We start from the raw sequence: 20,991 nt of genomic DNA, 5'->3' as shown, positions 1-20,991 counted from the left end.
AGGACTGGGGTAAAACCCTGACTCTGACCTCAAATCCTGAGGACTTTCCAGGGCATTCTTTTGGGTAAACCGTGTCTCCACAAAGGCCTTGTACTAATGCTGCTGGTTCAGCATGTCAAGTGACTGAGGTCCTGAGGTAATAAAATAGAGAAACCCATACAGCTTAATAGGATTTTGCATCCAAAATGATAGGAGAAAGTGATTATATTTAATTGGCTCTAAGTGAGCAAGAAACTAAGGGAATGAGATCATACATTTTGATGGAAGCTGGAAGTAGAAATAGTCATGGAAACCAGAGCTGGTCAGCTTCAAAGCCTCTGTCACCAAGGGACAAATTTTACCTGGTTAGCGTCTTTTCTAGAGGTGCCCTGAGAGAAAAAGATACTTTAAGCATAAAGATGTTAGTGTGGCTTGCATTGTAGGCCAGTCCAAAGTGTCACCCTGGGCACCTGTAAACCAGCAGTAGAATTCATTGTGTTAGAACTGGGTCTGTGACCTGGCTTCATGTCCACGGTTGAGTGATAGGTCATCTGTGCACTCACTTTCTATTATTTATGAACTATAAGCAGTTTTTCAGTTTCCATTTCTCTCAGTCCTGGATAGGTTGTATTAATACCTCTGCTGAGGTTCAAAATAGATTGTGGATTTTTGTTCAATGTACACTCAAAGGGACACTTTGAGGGTTACTGTGTAAATGTCAGTAATCTTCAGAGAATGGTTATATTTCTTCAGATTGGAATGATTTTTCTGCTTTAGGAGTTCTAATTTTCTAATTTCTGCCCAGGATGTAAATTAATAAAAGTTTTTACTAATGGAATTTTTGTTATGAAAATAGTTTTTAAATTTTTTTCCAACTGCTTAATAATACAAATCTTTGGGGTGCCTGGGTGGCACAGTGGTTAAGCGTCTGCCTTAGGCTTAGGGCATGATCCCGGCGTTATGGGATCGAGCCCCACATCAGGCTCCTCCGCTAGGAGCGTGCTTCTTCCTCTCCCACTCCCCCTGCTTGTGTTCCCTCTCTCGTTGGCTGTCTCTATCTCTGTCGAATAAATAAATAAATAAAAATCTTTAAAAAAAATAATACAAATCTTGTAACTATTCAAACAATGAAAAGTCTAAGAAAAAACTAAAAATCCCCAGAAATTCCACCAAAATAAGATAACCACCATGAACATTTTGATCACTGCCTTCTCATGCTTTTACTGAACATACACTCATATAATTTACCATAAATTAGGTATTATACATGCTGCTTTTTATTGCAAACTTTTTTCTTTTTTTCTTCTTATCTCCATCCATGCCAACACCCCCAAAGGTATCATTGTTAACCAATGTGTGCTCCTCTATACCTATACCTGATTACTTAAATAAAATAGGAAAATGTACAATTTATCCCCATATGTATTGTGCGTGTTTATGGAATTTTGTAAGTAGGGAAGTCAAGATTTTGTCATTTGCAAAAAAGAAGTTTTATTACTCGTTTCTCTGCTTTCCAAAGTTTACATCACAGAAATCTCTAGATTGTAATGGTAGCAAATGGTCCGTGGAGTGGATGTGGCCCAGTTTATGGAGCCATTCCTGTTAGATGAGCAAGCACTCTACCTCCGGTTTTTCACAATCATAAACGGTGTTGTAACAAACAACTTTGCGCATGCATTCTTATGGGCTAGTGCTCTTCTGTTTATGGGATAAATTCCTAGAAATGGGCTTGCTAGTCAAAGGAGTAAGTATTTTAAATTTTAGGAGATACTGTCAGATTGCTTTCCAAATAGGTTGTAAAATTTACATTTCCATCAGTGAAGTGTATGAGGACCCTCTGCCCATATCTCCATTAGCAGTAGGTATTTTCATTCTTTTTCATTTTTTGTCTACCTGATGGTTGAGAAATAATATCTCTCTTTCTATCTTAAATTTGCTTTTCTCTGACTGAAGCTGGGCATCCTTTCTCACATTTTTTTTTTAAGATTTTATTTATTTATTCGACAGAGATAGAGACAGCCAGCGAGAGAGGGAACACAAGCAGGGGGAGTGGGAGAGGAAGAAGCAGGCTCATAGCAGAGGAGCCTGATGTGGGGCCCGATCCCATAACGCCGGGATCACGCCCGGAGCCGAAGGCAGACGCCTAACCTCTGTGCCACCCAGGCGCCCCATCCTTTCTCACATTTATTGGTTATTTGGATGTGCTCTTTTGTCATTCTCCTATTTACTTTCTTCTCTTGGGCTTTCTCATCAATTGCAAAGGACTCTTGATATATTAGAAATAAACCCATGCTTATATATGGTCAATTCATCTATGACAAAGGAGGCAAAAATATACAGTGGAGAAAAGACAGTATTTTTAATAAATGTTGGGAAAACTGGCCAGCTACATACAAAAAAACTGGCCCACTTTCTTACACCACACACAAAAATACAAAATGTATTAAAGACCGAAATGTGAGACCTGAAACCATAGAGTTCTGAGAAGAAAACATAGGCAGTAATTTCTTTGACATCAGCTGTAGAAACATCTTTCTAGATATGTCTCCTGAGGCAAGGGAAACAAAAACAAAAATAAACTATTGGGACTATATCACAATAAAAAGCTTTTGCACAAAAAGAAAACCATCAACAAGGCAACCTACTGAAGGGAAGAGGATACTTGCAAATGATAAATCTGATAAGGGGTTAGTATCCAAAATATATAAAGAACTTACAGAACTCAACACCAAAAAAAACAAATAAATCCAATTTAAAAATGGGCAGAGGACTGAGTAGACATGTTTCCAAAGACATACAGATGGCCAACAGACACATGAAAAGATGCTCAACATCACTAATTATCAGGGAAATAAAAATCAAAACCACAATGAAATATCACCTCACAACTGTCAAGAAACAAGTGTTGGTGGGTGTGAGGATATGGAGAAAAAGGAACTCTTGTGCACTGTTGGTGGGAATGTAATTTGGTGTAGACACAATGGAAAACAGTGTGGAGGTTCCTCAAAAAATTAAAATGAGAAGTACAATATAATCCAGTAATTTCACTACTGGGTATTTACCCAAAGAGAATGAAAACACGAATTCAAAAAGATGTATGCACCCCTATGTTTATTGCAGCATTATTTATAAAAGCCAAGATATGGAAGCAACCCAAGTATCCATCCACAGATGAATGGATAAAGAAGATGTGGTATAAATATACAATGAAATATTGTTCAGCCATAAAAAAAAATGAGATCTTACCATTTGCAACAATGTGGATGGACCTAGAGGGTATAATGCTAAGCAAAATAAGTCAGACAAGGAAAGACAAATACTGTATGATTTCACTCATATGTGGAATTTAAGAAACAAAACAAATGAACAAATTAAAAAGAGACCAAAAAAACCAGACTCTTAAATACAGAGAATAAACGGGAGGTTGCCAAAGGGGAAGTGTGTGTGTGGGGTGGGGTCGAAATAGATAGATATAGATAGATAGATAGATAGATAGATAGATAGATAGATAGATAGATAGAGTATGCTTATTGTGATGAATGCTGAAAAATGTATAGAATCATTGAAACATTATACTGTACATTATACTAAAACTAATATAACATTATGTTAATTATACTTCAATAAAAAATTTTTAGTATTTTAAAAAATATCTTTCATGATAAATAGCTCTTTCATATGAGTTACTGATATTATCCTCAGTCTATCATATGTCTTTTGGCTTTATGACAACTTTTTCCATGCAAAAAGTATTCAAATGTAGTGAAAAATCCATCTTTTTTACTATAGTTCCTGGAGATCCTACTATGGCTCAAAGTCTCCCAAATTATACGTGTTCCCCTAAATTTTAGTATAACATTTAAAAAAAATTAAGTCTTCAATCTAGATAGAATTCTTCTCAGAGAGGTCCAACTTTCTCTTCTGGACTGATAGGCAAGTGTACCAGACAGATTTTTTAAACAATCATTTTTCTCCTACTGAACTGAAATACCACCTTTCGTATGTTAATTTTCTCATGATTATTTTCCGCCACTCTGGTATGTTCTGCTAATTAGTTTTATGTCAATACTATTGATTATGATGTATATTTATGAATTAGAAATATACTACACTTCATAGTATATGGAAAGTCCTCCTCCCCCAACTTGGAGACAATGACCTAGTGGTTGATCAATTGGAAGCACACACTCTGGTGGCAAATTGAATCCTGGCTTCAAGTTCCTTAACATCTCTTTATCTTAGTTTACCTGTCTGTAAATTGGGATGATAATATTTATCACAAACAGTTGTTGTGAGGATTAAATGAAGCAAAACAAAAAACACTTAGAAAATTTCCTGACACATTTTAAGCACTAAAAAATTAGCCTTTGCAATTTCTTAACTGTTGTGCAACATTTCTTTCATGTGAATGTTATTGACTCTTCCCTTCAACCCAAACCCTCTGAAAGCAACTAACTTCAATTACATTAAATATATTTTGGGACATTTAACATTTGGGACAATTAACATTTTTATGATACTATGTATTGCATCCTAGAATTCTGTTGTTTATCCTGTTATGTTTTTAATTTATGCCCTCTTAGATCTCGTTTATTTTTTTAATTTTTATTTTTTAAAGATTTTATTTATTTATTTGACAGAGAGAGAGACAGCGAGAGAGGGAACACAAGCAAGGGGAGTGGGAGAGGGAGAAGCAGGCTTCCCGCTGAACAGGGAGCCTGAAGCGGGGCTCGATTCCAGAACGCTGGGATCATGACCTGAGCTGAAGACAGACGCTTAACGACTGAGCCACCCAATTGCTCCAAAGGTTTTATTTATTTTGACAGAGAGAGAGAGAGAGACAGCACAGGCAGGGGGAGCGGCAGGCAGAGGGAGAGGGAGAAGCAGGTCCCCCACAGAGCACGGAGCCCAATGCAGGGCTCGATCTCAGGACCCCAGGATCATGACCTGAGCCGAAGGCAGATGCTTAATGGACTGAGCCACCCAGATGACCCTCAGATCTCATTAAAGTCTTCAGTATGATGCTAGTTTAAGTCATATGACTTGAACATTTCTTGTTAAATATATTCTTAAGTTTTAAAAATTATTTTTTCTTATTCTGATTGTAACATTTCCCCATTTCCAGTTCTGGATGGTTATTGCCAGTGTAGGGGGGAAAATGTCATTTTATTTATTCTAGAATATTTTATCAGAGTCTCTTGTTTTTGCTGTACTTAAATTATATCATCAGCAAGAGAGATGTGTGTATACCATCTTTACCAAGATTTACATTTATTATTCCATTTTCCTGTCTTTATACTCTTTTCTAAATAAATACTCTGTAATTATGATAATGGTGTATACTTGTTATCACAAGAATAGAAGTGAAAGGGTGACCAAAAGATCTCACCAGATACAAGCCCAGGATACCGATTCCTTTACCATCAAAAAAAGATATGTCTTACCATACGGAAAGCAGGAGACTCGGCTTGGGTATGAACCCACTCGGGAAAACCTCATGGTTTAAGTCTCCTGAAGGCAGCCTCAGTACCAGTGATACTGGTCATCCAGGGTGAGGATCCCATCAGGACTTTGAGAAGCAAAATTGCAGTCTCCAGAAGTATTTCATACCTGCTGTCCTCTTCCAAGTACTCTCAAGACTCTAGTCTCGTCTTCCTAGCTGCTAGGGACACATGACTAGTAAAAATTCCAGAAGGATTCAAAGACAGAGGTCTAGGGGGTGCCTGGGTGGTTTAGTCAGTTAAGCGTCCAACTCTTGATTTCGGCTCAGGTCATGATCTCAGGGTCATGAGATCCAGCCCCACTTCAAGCTCTATGCTGGGCGTGGAGGAGTCTGCTTAAGATTTTCTCTCTCCTTCTCCCTCTGCCCCTCTCACCCCCTCTTAAAAAAAAAAAAGGCCTTTACCAATACAGAGATTGAATAATATGCTTTTTCTATTATCACCTCGGTTAGGAGGAGATTATTGTAATTTATTCACGCGGTCATTTGATCATTCAACATGCATTTATGAAGTTCCTATAAGGGGACAGCTATTTCAAGATTAGTCTTGAAGAAGACCAGTCCCTGCTTTTGAAAGATGCAGAGTCTAGATGGGGAATCAGATATAGAAATAAATAATGGAACTGGTTGTGAGAAGTTTAACAATACAAGTAGGTATCAAGGTTTGTGCAGGGCCTGGGATTTTATCCTCCTTTCAAGCTAACAAGTGAGCTTGTTATTGTTTTCATGGGTGCAAAAAAAAAGACATGTCTCTGGATCAGAGACAGGTAACTGTATTATGCGCAGCAAAAGCAGTAGTCTGAGCTTTGTGCTCATTTGCATTGGTTCCCCCACAAGCCCCAAGTCCTGGGGCGATGCAGTGCACCCATCATAGTTGTCCGCACACTCAGTGGATTAGATTACAGAAGAACACTAAACTTGAGGAATTCACTGTTTTTATATATATATATAAAAGCAAGCCTGCTGTTTACCTGGACGGGAGACTTTACCTCACTTAAGGTTGCTTGCTTCAAATACGACTCTGAAAAATGAGTAGAATGGTCAGGGCCTTGCACTCTTGCCATATCCAGCAAGATCATGCAGGGACAGCCAGGGTCCATGGCAGATTGCCTCTCTCAAAGGTAAGTGTAACTGCCAGAGGTATTAAGACCTCAGTTGTCTCAGGAAGTGATTTAATAATTTTGTAATCAAACACATGCTCATTTTCTTTTGATTTGTTTATTTTTACCACTGTGTCTAACTATCTTGAATTCCAATAAAGAGTGGTTAGTCCTTGAACAGATTTATCATAGAAACTATTATAATTTCCAAGGAAAATAAAATTAAACGCAGCTGCGGCTCAAGGGGTTTGGTTAAATAAAGAAGGAATGCGTTTTTTTTAAAGACAGTGATCATTTGGAAAGGTCATTGTTTATAGAATAAAATACACCTAGATTTGAAGGATTTCTTCTCCCTAACTTCCCAGTTCTATGACGTTACACAAACAACATAACCCCTGGGCTTCCTAATATGTACCTTGCAGGTTATTATCAGCATTAAAAACAAAGCTTATAAAGCCCCTTGCATATAATAGGTATTCAGCAAATGGCAGATTCTGTTATTGTTATGTTCAAACATATAAATTGTAAGTAGGGTTTGTTAACATCTACCTTGTGTTCTTCCTGTCATTTAAGCAGTCATTTATCTCTTAATTACAAGGCTGTGAATTCCCGAGGAACATTGAATTTTAGTCATCATAATGATCTAACTAGGCTCCAGGCTCTCTTTTTTCCTCCTTTCAAAGTTTCAAAGCCAACGTTCATCTTTTTCAAAACCCTTTGCCTACATCAAGCAAAGATAAGAATCTGATATGAAGTATGTATGTGTAGTTTATCACTTATTTAGTTTTAATCATAAAAGTAACACATGCTCAATTATTTTTTAAAAAATTCTAATAATTTTTTATCCAAAGAATTGAGGTAAAAGTGAAAATTTCCATTCCTCCCAATCCCATTTCTCCAAGGAGAATCACTAATGAGACTTTGATGTGTTCCTTCCAGGTTTTTCCCATGCCTAGAAAGTGTAGTGTTAATTATTTTCTTCCAAAGATTGTATGAATTATGCTCAAGTGAAAACACTCTATTATTATTATTTCTAATTGCTAGCTTGTGGGTTAATTTTTTTTTAATTCAAAGCAGCTTTTAGTGTATTTATGTGCATGCACAAGTTAGTCCTAAAGAAATGACGATAAAGTCCCTACTGTCTAATGTTCTGAAAGCCCCAAATACATAGTCTTCCTTTTTCTGGAGTTTTATATTTGTGTAAATGTATTTCCTCAAACATAACTCAGTCTTCATTGTCTTTATAATTAGTATTTTCATTCAATTCTGTGAAACCAGTAGGAAGATTTTTATCTTCTATTTGACTTACCATTTGTGAGCTTTAAACTCTCCTACCACCCTGAAGAGGCAACAAAGAAAACTCCTTCTATTTATAGAGCGCTTTGCAAGTTACAAAGCTCTTTCTCAAACGTCTGCCATGTTCCTCACTGTGACTCTATGATGAGGGGCAAGCAGCAATATCCCAACTGACTAATAGGACAATTAAAGTAATGAAGGTTAAAAAGTGACTTGCCTCAGGTCACACAGCTAGTAACAGCCACAAACCCAGGTCCCTCAGTTTATGAGAGAGCTCTCTGGCTGCTTCGCAGAGCAATTGTCCAGAATGAGTTGAGCCTTCACAGACGTAGAACATGGTGCAGGAAATATACTCAGAATTGACAGAAGACAATCTTGATTCCTTTAAGAGTGTTTTCTTTTCATTGAAAAAAATAAGCTAAGACAAGCTATATATATCTGAGCTAATTTTTAGCTAGTTTGTCTTAAGATGGATGTATTACTATCAGCATAAATAGAAATAAGGTATTAATCATTTCTATCCGTGGATACTCTATACCTCACTTCTCTTTTATCAAGAAAATCTTTGTGGTGATGAGAGGATTTAAAACTAACTGAACAAGAAAGGCAGGTGACTCTATTCATTTGAGTTTGTTCATTCCTGGCAAGAGAAATAGCATAAGGATATGCGAGAACAGTCTTAAGTTTACAGAAAAACTGAGCGGAAAGTACAGAGAGTTCCTGTCTACTCCCTTAGTCTCCCCTCGCCCCTACCAGAGAGTTTCCTCTGTCGTTAATATCTTGCATTCAGGGTGGTACATTTGTTAACAGCCGATGAATCAAGAATACATTATTATTAAAATCGATAGTGTGCGTTAGGGCTCACTCTTTGTGTTATCCAGTTCTGTGGGTCTTATATGCAGAGTCATAGATCCATCCAGTACAGTCTCATATAGAAGTTTCTCTGCCCTAAATCCCCTGTGTTCCACCTGTTCATCCTTCCCTCCCACGCTGCCCCCCCGACTTCTAACAACCACTGATCCTTTTACTGTTTCCATAGTTTTACTGTAGAGTACATAGCCTTTTTATATTGGCTTATTTCATTTAGCAATGGTTTTAAGTTTCTTTGTGTAGCTTGATAGCTCATTTCATTTTATCACTCAATAATATTCAGTCATATAGATGTACCAGTTTGTTTATCCATTTGACTATTGAAGGATATCTTGGTTGCTTCTAAGTTTTGATAGTTATGAATAAAGTTGCTATAAACACTTGCTGGTTTTGGTGTGAGGATAAGTTTTTAATTCATTTGGGTAAATACCTTGGAGCATGATTGCTGGATTATATGGTAGGAGTATGTTTAACTTTGTAAGAAACTGTCAAACTATCTTCCAAAGTGGCTGTACCATTTGAAAGTTCCTGTTGCACCATATCCTCATCTGTATTTGGTGTAGTGTGTTTTGGATTTAACCTTTCCAACAGATGTGTAGTGGTATCTCACAGTGGTTTTAATTATCATGAAAGATAATTGCTTTTTAAATCTATTAGACTGATCCTTCTACATCTAAATCAGCCTTGAAGACAACTAGATCAGCTCTTGTTCAAATTAGTGGGTTTTTTTTTTCCCCACCATAGACATGTTCTTATGATTCTAGTTAGGAAATGCTGGGTAGAAGCCATTAAGAAAAATCATGTGCTCAGAATAGAGGGAAGGAAATAGTAAAAGGCTGGAGCTGAGAGCATATTGTCAAGTAGAAATTGGCCAGTGTGTTTGGCGCTGGTATGGTGCAAGGATAAAAATGATATAACAGCAGTATTTGGGATGATAAAATGGAAGAGAGCTAATTGGCAACCAGAAGTGTGCAGTAGAGTGCAGATTGCCAATAAAAATGTGAATGAAAACATTTTACTCTGTAATTGAAGACAACTGCTTCATATTCCAGAGATACCATAAAAGAAGAAACGTCAACAATTGAGCATAGTGTGTTGAAGGTAGTGTAAACCAATGAGAAGTCAAAATTTCTCTCATTGAGGTTGGGAGAAGAGCTGGTATCACAGAGGCAGGCGGTGCCCTGCCCATATCCCCTTGGGCATCATTTTAGTTCAATGTGGTGGGGTGCCAGCATCTACATTTCTTTTGCTTCAGGGCTAACAAAGTCAAGAGTTGGTGTAAAAATACCCCATTTCCTGAAACCCATGTGTAGATGGCTCTGTCACATGTTCTTCACTGGCTCCCAGCCCATCTCAGCCAATGGCTTGATAACACCCCCTTTTCCGGATGCCTTCTTTTCTTTGTCTCAGTTACCCTCCCTCCCATAACTGTATTTTTTGGAATAGACTCCAAATTACACATTTTGCACTGGAATTCATATTTCCGGATTAGCTTCTGGAGGAACCCAAGCTCAGACAGTTGTTGGTTATACGTTTCTTCAGCGTCCCACGTCCCCAGTGATTACTATTGCCAACCTCATTCCAGGCTCTTCCGGAACTTCTCCCTTTATTAGTCCTGGAACCCATCGCTTTCATCCTGCAGTGGCCAAGTCACTGCAGCCAGAAAACAACATTGGATCATTCTTGCACAATGCAGAGGAAATTAATTAAATATAGTGTTAACTCTTCCTCCTGTGTTTGCATTTTAAAGGGGATCCTTGGAGAAAGAACTCAAAGGAATGAATGTCTAGTTGTGAAATCTGATTCTGTGCCACCCGAATGGAGGAGATTATTTTGAGCAAGACTTCTCATATCCTTTACCTCTGATTCTGGTACTCCTTGGACCCTTTGGGAGAAAAAAAGCAGATGAACTAGTCACTCTTTAGTGACAAATCAAAATTAGAAATTAGATGGAAGGGCAGGAGAAGAGGAATCCGAAGGAAAGCCAAAGAATTTCACATAAAGCAGCAACAAGAGTAAAACGGCATGTTTGTTAATTCTAAGACACCTTTTTTCAGCATTTTAATCTCTGAAATGAAAATGCATCTTATAATCAATAGCATCTCTTACTTATTGTTGTCAGGTGACAAACACAGTGTCATTGTCATTGCCTGTGATGTGAAATTTTGTCACAGCTCTTCGTGTTGTTGTCACTTCAGTTGAATGAGGTGCACTGGTGGCGTAACATATGTTGAGTTTAATTGCTCTTTAAAGTGTCATCAATGTAATACTGCTTTAGGATTGAAACAAATAGCTATCATGTATGCAGAATGGCGTGGGAACAAATCAGCAGGGTGTAAATTTGATATTTGTTAAGCAAATTATTTGTCACTGGACAGATGATCCTGAATTCCATATTTTCATGGAAAGTAACAGTAAAGTGCTTTATAGGATGTAGGAAAGGAAGAAAGACGCACCTAGGCAGAAGAAGTTGTGTTATATTTTATTACTGAGATGCGTGCAGAAGGATTGCCTAGCATACAACAAAGCAACAGTGGCAAGAGAAATTGCCAAATTCCTCACAATAGGTGAATGAAATCTCAGTGCAATAGGAAGCCAGAGTAAATGAATCATGCATTGCAAGGAGCTATCTTGAAGATGTATGGTATCCATTTATCAGAAACTTCCTGCTGATTTGGAACAGAATGCACTTAACTTCCAGCATGATGCCATGGAGGAAAGAAGTTCAATATGTGTTTAATCAAATAGGTAATTCCTGGCGTGGGAATTTGTTTTCTTTGATGAGACTTAAAATTACACTGTCAATGCAAAAAGATCTTTAAAGTGATCAAGAATATGAGTTTGAATTATGACAAGCAGTGTGTCACTGTAATCTTACACCTGCCAATTGCTGAAGTTACTGCCATATTTAATTTAAACAATGTCTAAGAAGAAGAACTTCTTCAAATATATTATTGGGGGTGAACCAAAAGAGTATGGATAATGGGTGAGCTGCTGGAGGACTGGTTAGAAGGCTTCTGGAATAGACATCCAGTACCTACTATGTATTCTAGTCCTCAGTGATTTTATGGACCTGTTTCTGAGCAGTTAAATAATAATTTCATCTAAAAGCATAGTGATATGGTTGTTAATCATGATGGCATGACTAGGCCAGTACAGTCCCTCAGTGTTTCTGTCAACAAACCATTTAAGGACCACTTGCAGAAGGAGTTTGAGTCCTGGTTCTTGTCTGAAGATTTTCTATTAAGAACTTCTGGTAAGATCAAGAAAGTGTCAGCATCAAAACTTACAGGATGGAGACAGTAGTTGTGCACACTTTAAAGAAATGCTGCCTCACCGCCATTCTTGATGTCCCAGAGGACATTATTTTATGGAAAAATATGAATTACAATGAGTCTAAGTTGAAAAGAGATTCAGAAAATTTGAATTCTAAGTATGTGAAGAAGTTTTAGGAGTACGTTAACCAATTTGCTTCACACGTATTGACCCTTTTTAGACATGCACAGTACTGATAAGTGATTTTAAATATTTATATTTCCATAGCAATAAATCCAGTCCTTTCAGTAAGTATAAAATAAAAATTCCAAGTGATAAAAAGCATTATTTCATAGTTTATATTTTTACTTCAAAGCTAAAAGCATCATTAAAGTGCAGTTCACAGAAATGGAAGGTTTGACTCACTAGTAATATCTAAGTCTGACTGTGTGTGACAGCACCACAAAGAGAAAAATCCACAGAATAGACTTTAACATACCTTTTTCAATAACTGATAAAATTAATCAGGAAAAAAATCCACAAGGATGCAGAGATTTGAACAAAACAATGAACAAACTTGGGTTAATGAGCCTGTGTAAGACATTTGCAGGGAACAACTGCAGACTTCGCATTCTCCATAAGCGTACGAGAGGTCCAGCTGCCGGGCCACAGAGCAAGTCTCAGCAAATTTTAAGTGGTTGTAGTCACTCAGAACATCTACTTGGATTAGAATTTTTACATCTATTTTAAAAATCGGTTAAGGGACACCTGGATGACTCAGCTGGTTAAGCATCTGACTCTTGGTTTTGGCTCAGGTCATGATCTCAGGGTCATAAGATGGAGCCCTGCATCGGGCTCCGTGCTGGGCGTAGAGCGTACTTAAGATTCTCTCTCTCCCTCTCCCTCTGCCCCTAACTCCCCACTCAAGTGCTCGCTCACTCACACTCTCTCTCTAAAATAAAATAAATATATAAAATCTTTTTTAAAAATTAGTTAAAAAACAGAGAAGTAGAAAACCCCTATGTTTGGAAATTAACCAATACATTTCTAAATAAGACTTAGGATGAAGGTAAAATTCTGATGGAATTTAGATGTTAGAAAAGGGAGAGAAATTTTATCAATATCTACACAAGATATGATTTGTGTATGTAGAAAATCCAAGAGAGTCTACAGATAAATTGTTAGAATTGTTAAGCGATATTAAAAACACATTATTAGAGTCAAGAGTTTAGCAAAGTTGCTAGTTTCGAAATCAGTATATGGATGTCAAATATATTTCTACATGCCAGCAAAAACAATTCGGAAGGAAAGATACTATTTATTCTGTTATCAAAATACCAATTATATGGAAATAAACCTAACAAAAAATGTGTAAGATCCATATAGGTAATTATAATGCTTAGTAGGGGGACATTAAAGAAGACCCTAATAAATGGATTAGAACACAATTATAAAGATGTCAGGACTCCCAAATGTATCTGAAGATATAGTGCCATTCAAATTCTCAACATGGTTATATATATGTATGCAGGTTGACAAGCTGGTTCTAAAATTTATATGGAAATGCAAAGAAACCTATTCTACTTGACATCAAAACTTACTATAAAACTCTAGTAATTAAAATAGGCTGTTGACAAAACAGAGATAGACGGAATTCTAAGATGGAATGGAGTCCCGAAGCAAATTCATCCACATGTGGACATTTGATTTATGAAAGAGTTGGTCCAACAAAGCATGGTGAAAAAACAGAATGTTGAATAAATATTGTCAGAACTGAGTATCTATATAGAAAACGTGAAAAGGACCTCTCATTATTAACAAGTTCCAAGTGAGTTACAGTGAAAGACAACACTATAAAAACAGGAAAAAAATCCCTCCATGACTGCAGGTTAGGGTAAGATTTCTTTCTTTTTTTTTTTTAAAGATTTTATTTATTAATTTGACATAGAGAGACAGCCAGGGAGAGAGGGAACACAAGCAGGGGGAGTGGGAGAGGAAGAAGCAGGCTCCCAGCGGAGAAGCCTGATGTGGGGCTCGATCCCAGATCGCCGGGATCACGCCCTGAGCCGAAGGTGACGCTTAACGACTGCACCACCAGGCGCCCCAGGGAAAGATTTCTTAAGTCATAAGAAGCACTAACCATAAAGGGAAGAATTAATAAGTTAGACTTCACTAAAATAGAAACTTCTATTCATTGCCACGTGGGAAAACACAAGCCAGAGAGCAGAAGATATATGCACTACACATTCATGTGACAAGACAGACACACAACAGAAAATGTGCAGTTTCTCTCTCAAGCATGTTCTCTTACTCCCACCAACATACACTCGGGGGTGTTTTTTTTGTTTTGGTTTGGTGTGTTTTTGATTTTGGTTGCATTTTTATTTTGAGGTCCGTATACGTGGTTAAGTGAAAGGTGAATATGAGTACATCTTTGATATTTACAAAAATAAAAGGCACTAATTTGGTTTTGATCTATAATGACCAGTTTTCTGTAAGAAGTTTTTGTCTCATACATTTAAGTGAGGAACTAAATTAGGAAAAATACAAAGGAAAGTGAAAAGATAGCCTAGATGCACACAGTGGTGCTCCTGTTCTCTGAACATGGAAGAAAAATGAATAGTTTAACCTTCTAAAACATGAGGGGAAGCTGAATCTGAAAGGGAAGGTAAACAGTGCAAGTAGGAAAAGGAAAATGTGCGCAATGGAGCTGAGAAATGTAGAAAGATAATATCTGAATGCTCATGGAAAAGCTCCTGTAATGGTGAGAAAAACAAGGACAAATAATGGTGATTCTCAGGGTCTAAGAGGAACTCCAGATCTTGGGCAGGAAGAGGAGTTTTGAAATTTACATAAGTAACAGCTCCTCGGAAGGAGCTCCAGAAGAAACCATTTATTTTTAACAATGGAATATTTACGAAACAAGCAAAATGAATACATCCCTTTTCTTGGGAAGCTGAATGGAAGGTATACGGAAAACATCAATAAATAGGAAAATTAACAACAGGAACAAATTCTAACTAGAGAGAATCTGAAATTGTCAGCATGCAGAAATGGGAAATTTGGTATCTCTGCTTCATAAATAGGATCGTTTTAATTTCTTTACCTTATGAGCCTCTGTCAATTCATTTTTGTTTCTTTCTTTTGGAGCTTTCTGATTTAAGAGGGAAAAAAGTTTTGAAGCCTGTAGTAAATGGAAGAGCAAGAACTCAGAAACTTGGTGTTTACCCTCATTTTACAAATAAAAGTCCTAATTAATGTGCATCATCTAATAAAATTATGGCAGCAGTGAAGGTCATAAAAATATTTACAACCTCATTTCTTCCCTTGAAAGACCCTTTGGTTCATCAATATGTAAAATCTTCCTTTTGATTAATTGTTAATTTTCCACCTTATGGATTGTTATTTTATTCTTTCTCTTATTGACCCCTTTGACCATTTCATAGATAATTAGCACGTCCTTCAGAGAGGAGAGTAGAGGGAAACTAAATAAATGTATTTATCTACATTTATTAAGCTTCCTGTTAACCCTGGTTTGGAAAATGTCTATTAACAAAGACGTTTAACACTACTGACTAAAATGATGGTGTTGTTGGGATTAGTCCTATAAACCAAGACAACTGAAACACCTGCAGGGTCGTGGCAGGTAAGGTGAATTAGTGCCTGGGTTTCTCAGTGGTGGGCACGGTGGCGATGGTACATGCTGCTCCTGAAGGGATTACAGTATTTAACTTCCACGGCGCACCTAGTGGCTGAATTAAACCCACAGGCTGCCAGTTTCCAACGTCCACACCATTAGCGTGGGTAATAAAAAATGTATATGCTTAGGTGTGATAAAAATATTGTTGCTGGGGGCGCCTGGGTGGCACAGCGGTTGGGCGTCTGCCTTCGGCTCAGGGCATGATCCCGGCGTTATGGGATCGAGCCCCACGTCAGGCTCCTCCGCTATGAGCCTGCTTCTTCCTCTCCCACTCCCGCTGCTTGTGTTCCCTCTCTCGCTGGCTGTCTCTATCTCTGTTGAATAAATAAATAAAATCTTAAAAAAAAAAAAATATTGTTGCTGAAATGTGTGATAGTCTCCCTCTAGTAAATTCATACAGTTAAAAGCTAGTCAACATGAACAACACCGGACAGGGACCAAGAGAATGCTTTAAGCATACCATGAAGTACAGAGTTAACAAGTGAACAGCTGGGACCACCCTGGTTCATAATAATTTACAAAGAAGTAACTCTTACCTAAAACCTATCCTAAGCCTAAAATAAATGGATCCTCCCGAGTGTGTGTTCCGGGCCTTTCCTACAGAGGTGTTCAAGAATTATTTTTAATTATTAAAAATGATTTTTGGGGGCGCCTGGGTGGCACAGCAGTTAAGCGTCTGCCTTCAGCTCAGGGCGTGATCCCAGCATTATGGGATCGAGCCCCACATCAGGCTCCTCCGCTGGGAGCCTGCTTCTTCCTTTCCCACTCCCCCTGCTTGTGTTCCCTCTCTCGCTGGCTGTCTCTATCTGTCAAATAAATAAATAAAATCTTTTTAAAAAAAATGATTTTTGAAGAGAGAGAGAGCAATATGCTACATAGGAATTTCATTCACAATACAAGTTTCTGTGTCTTTAGAATGGATTGTTTTGAAACAAATCCCAAATAATTTCGTATATTTATTGAGAGATTGTTTTTGATTTACAAGTAGTGATGTTTTCCTATGATGTATATATTTAAGCTTATATGTTTGTTTTTGCTCACTGTTTTCAGGGAAAATTTCATGGAAACCCAATGCACGTAGCTGTGGTTATTTCAAATTGTTTAAGGGAGGAGAGGAGAATATTGGCTGCAGCCAACATGCCCGTTCAGGTAATAAGTTTCTGAACTTGCGGTCTTGCTATCACCTTGAACTCAATTTCTCTGAAACAGAAATTCTTATCTTCTTTCCAGCCAGCTTCTTCTACCTATGTGAATGGTGCCACCATCCTTCCAATCACTTGGAATCAAGGTCTTAGGATCATCTTTGAGTAATTCCTTTTCTCTGCCTTCATACTGAGATAATTACCAAGGCTTTCTAGAGTTTATTTCTGGAATCCTATCTATACATTCTTTTCTGTTTCCATTGGTCACACTCTGGCCGCAGTCTTACAGTATCAGTTGAGGAATATAGTTAACTGCCTCCCTCAGCATGATTATCCTCAGGGATTGATCTTGCTCAAAACATTCTATGGCTCCCAAATTCCTACCCTCCCCACAAGTCCAAAACTACACACACAAAATTTCATTTTATAGAAACTCCATAAATACTTGCTTGTTGATTGTTTCAGTGTACTTTGCCCTGCCATATTTTAAATTACATTTTATCACACTATCCTGAATGAATTCAGAGCCCCTATCAAAGACAAATAGAGGAATCAATGATGTCCTTGGGAATACTTTTTCAGTTAATCCTTATAAAAGAAAAGAGTATGTAAGTAATCAATTTTCCAGATGATGTCCTCTGTAATTTAATAAATCACACCACGGTATTTATTTTTAAAGGTCCCAGAAAAGTATCTTTTTTTGAGCTTTTAAAAATTGTTAGACTTAGTTAATGTCAGGTTGTGGTTGTTGTTGGAGAAGTATGAAATTTTAACAATTTGCTCTTCTTATTGTTTAGATGAAGGATTGTATTTTTATTTAATTTAAAATCTAAAGTATAGTGCTTCTCAAGTAAATATAGTTTGAGTCAGTGCATTTTGGGTAAAAATTAAGATGCTAAATAACTACTAATATATGATATTCTCATGTATATTCTCAGCTATCCTTTTTATATCCCTCTTATCTTTAGTGTGTGTGGGTGGGTGGGTGTTGACTTCAAATGTCAGGTATCTGTCAAATTAGAAACTACAAACAATCTGCCAGTACCATATACTACCACAAGCACTGGTTTGTAAACTTAAAAACTGTAAACCAATAAACAAGTATATGGTTGTGTATGTGTGTGCGTGCGTGCATGTGTGTGTGTGTGTGTGTGTGTATGCAGAGAGAGGGAGGGAGGGAGGGATTTTATAACTATTTCTCCAATCTGAAGAATGTGGTGTAATTGAAAGAATGCTTGATTGATAGCCAAGCACATTGGTTCTACTTGAGGTTCCACCACTGATTTGCTTCGTCAAGTTGTCAGCCTTTCTAACCGTAGCTCCCCACCCAACTCTAAGGCAAGGGGATTGCTGCCATTCTAACTCTCATCTCTGGGTATCTGTGTGGTTTGATATCCAAGGAACACATTCATTGTCTTTATGTCTAAGGAACACTCAATGTTAGATTGTTTGAATGACCAAGAAATGGTGCATGGAAAAGTTGGTTAGCCTTTCTATTTAACTAGACTAACATTTTTAGATATTCTTAGTGAACTCCCTTTGTTTCAGTGTAAAAGTCAATCTCATCCTAGCAGATTCAACATTCCTAATTCTGAATTTAAGTCCAATTTAATGTAGTTTTGCTATACTCATTTTTAAATTACATGTATTCATTTTATAGAATTTCAAAAGTAACGTAGGTCTGTTAGAGAAAATTAGGAAAAAAAGTTTAAGACATAAAATCATCTGTAATTTCACTTACATACTGATAATGTTTTGGTGTGTGTGTTCTTCTAATCATATGTACTTAAGTTTACATGTCTATACATATACCCATATATTTATACATATATGTATAAATAAAAGTATACATACATATATATGTAAGGAAGAGAGATCATAAATGTATGGTGTTTTTATAATTTGCTCTATTTCTTAACAACTTAATGCTATTTAAGTGTCATTAAATATTTTTCTAAAGTGTGCTTTTTAATGACTGTATAGTATTCCATATCCTATTACTCCAAACCTCAGTTCAAAGTATACTCCATATACTACATTTATCCTGAACTTGTTTTATTAACATCATTGAAATTCCAAGACATTCTTTTTTCAGGGGCCTCTGGAGAAGTCCTTACAAAGTTCTTCAGTTTCAGAAAGGCAGAGGAATGTGGAGCACAAAGTGGCTGCCATTAAAAACAGCGTGCAGGTGAGTGATCTCATAGAAACCTAACAAGGCTAGCTATTGCCCTCAAACATCTAACTGTGCCCAAAGTTAGTCCCTACAGAAATCATAGGGCAATTTGATAATAAAATAACTATCTCTCACATACGATGTTCATATTAGAAAAGATTTGGGGGGGGGAGCTTTTCAGCTTCAATTTACTGGATACTGGCCCTACCCCACCAAACTCCAAGCCTCTCAACCTTCACATTGTAAATATCTGCATATTCATCTGTGAAAGTGAGGATGACCACCGTCACAGGATTTTTGCGAAAGGACTACATGAGATAACATAAGAAAAGCCTTTAGCCCAGATCTTGGCACTTAATACCTATTATGAGCAGACAGACATTACCAGGTTTGGAGAAGAGCAAAGTGGAATTTCAAAACAGAAAGGAACAGGACACATAGAGGAAGCATAGATACTTTTCTAAGAAGTAGAAAGGGGAAAAAAATGTAGACTGAATTGCCATAAACTACAGCAGATTAGAATAAAGACTTTAAGTGAAAAGATAATTGATAAATTAATGGAGAGGTTTATGGAACTAAAAGGGAAAAGGCATCCATATTGTCCAGCAAAAAAAGACCTTAGCATCATTAGGAACTAAATGAGAAATAAGAGGCAAGATGCTGCAAGATTTCCAAACAATCAGGAAGAGCAAATGGAAAAGCAGATTTGGTCTGGTTCTTCCAGTGCTATTCAACCTTCATGGGTATTAGCTCTTTAGAAATTTAGGTTCTATAAACTTAGTCTGGGACGTGACTGGAGGCCAGAAGCACCAAACAGTGTATTTTGAAATACTGAAGATGATGTTTCACTGACGTGCTTAATTAGAACAACAGAGTGAGTTTGTTTTCTTTTGTAAAAAGATGACAGAACAAGACACCAAATATTTAGAAGACCTGCAAGATGAATTTGACTACAGGTATAAAACAATTCAGACAATGGGTAAGTTCTTATTTTGTCTATAATTCTACTTAGAGACATAAAGACAACATGACTAGGATTTCCTCTTTATACTGACAAAATTGATAAATTCATCTACTTCCCTAAGGGAAGGGTTTTTGTTTTTGTTTTGAAGAGATAGTACAGGAAAGGAATATTTTGCTTCCTCCTTTTCTCTCCATATAAATATATATATATTTTTACCAACCAATTCAAAATAAATTATAAAGCTCATGAGAAATCACTCCTACTTTGGCATGCATCTCCAAAAACTAAAAACATTCTCCTATAGAATCAGAATATCATTATCACAACTAAGAAAAGTGATGATAATTCGCTAGTATGATCAGGAAATTACTAATGTCATCCCTAGGTGCATTTTTTAATATAATTTCCAAGATTGTAAATAGAAATGTAAGGTGCCTGGCTGGCTCAGATAATAGAGTCCACGACTCTTGATCTCAGGTTCATGAGTTCAAGCCCCACACAGGTTTGGAGACTGCTTTTAAAAAAGATTTTTAAAATTATAAGTAGAAGTGTGATTCACTATAGGAAATTTGGAAAATAGACAAAAGCATTAAAAAATTAAAAATCACACAAAATTCTACTGTCTGTAGATAAACACTGTCAAAATATTAGTATATCTCCTTCCGGCCTTTTCCCTATACATTCAAATACATACATATCTCTTTATTTGCAAAAAACTTGAGATAATCCTTTATATAGTTTTGTGTATTGCATTCTAAAGTTTTAAGTATTTTCCCATATCATAAAAAATCTTCAAAGACATCATTTCAGTAATTGTATAAATGTCAAAATATAAGGACACTGCAATTGTTTGACTATATCTTTGTGGTTAAACATTGAGTTTGTTTACAATTAGATTTTTTATTTTAAATGGAAAGAAAGGAAATATGAAACAATGGGAAGGAAGTGAGAATATTTACAAGGTCTAAAATTTACAAGTAACGGGATTGATCGTTTGAAGCGTCTTGCTGTT

The 20,991-nt window shown here is 36.8% G+C and overlaps 1 protein-coding gene across 2 annotated transcripts in view; it reads left to right on the top strand.

Annotated features, from left to right (window-relative positions):
* The window catches only part of STAT4 (signal transducer and activator of transcription 4), an 87,064-nt gene that overhangs the window by 35,335 nt on the left and 30,738 nt on the right, over positions 1-20,991 (top strand). For both annotated transcript variants that reach the window (XM_026492300.4, XM_057303602.1), the window contains exons 4-6: positions 16,751-16,849; positions 18,938-19,030; positions 19,916-19,994. In XM_026492300.4, coding sequence (XP_026348085.1) covers positions 16,751-16,849; positions 18,938-19,030; positions 19,916-19,994 — 271 coding nt within the window. The remainder of the gene's footprint in view (positions 1-16,750; positions 16,850-18,937; positions 19,031-19,915; positions 19,995-20,991) is intronic.

This window comes from Ursus arctos, unplaced genomic scaffold, assembly GCF_023065955.2.
Source record: "Ursus arctos isolate Adak ecotype North America unplaced genomic scaffold, UrsArc2.0 scaffold_1, whole genome shotgun sequence".
Taxonomy (NCBI): domain Eukaryota; kingdom Metazoa; phylum Chordata; class Mammalia; order Carnivora; family Ursidae; genus Ursus; species Ursus arctos.
This window is presented reverse-complemented; position numbering and strand designations above follow the sequence as displayed.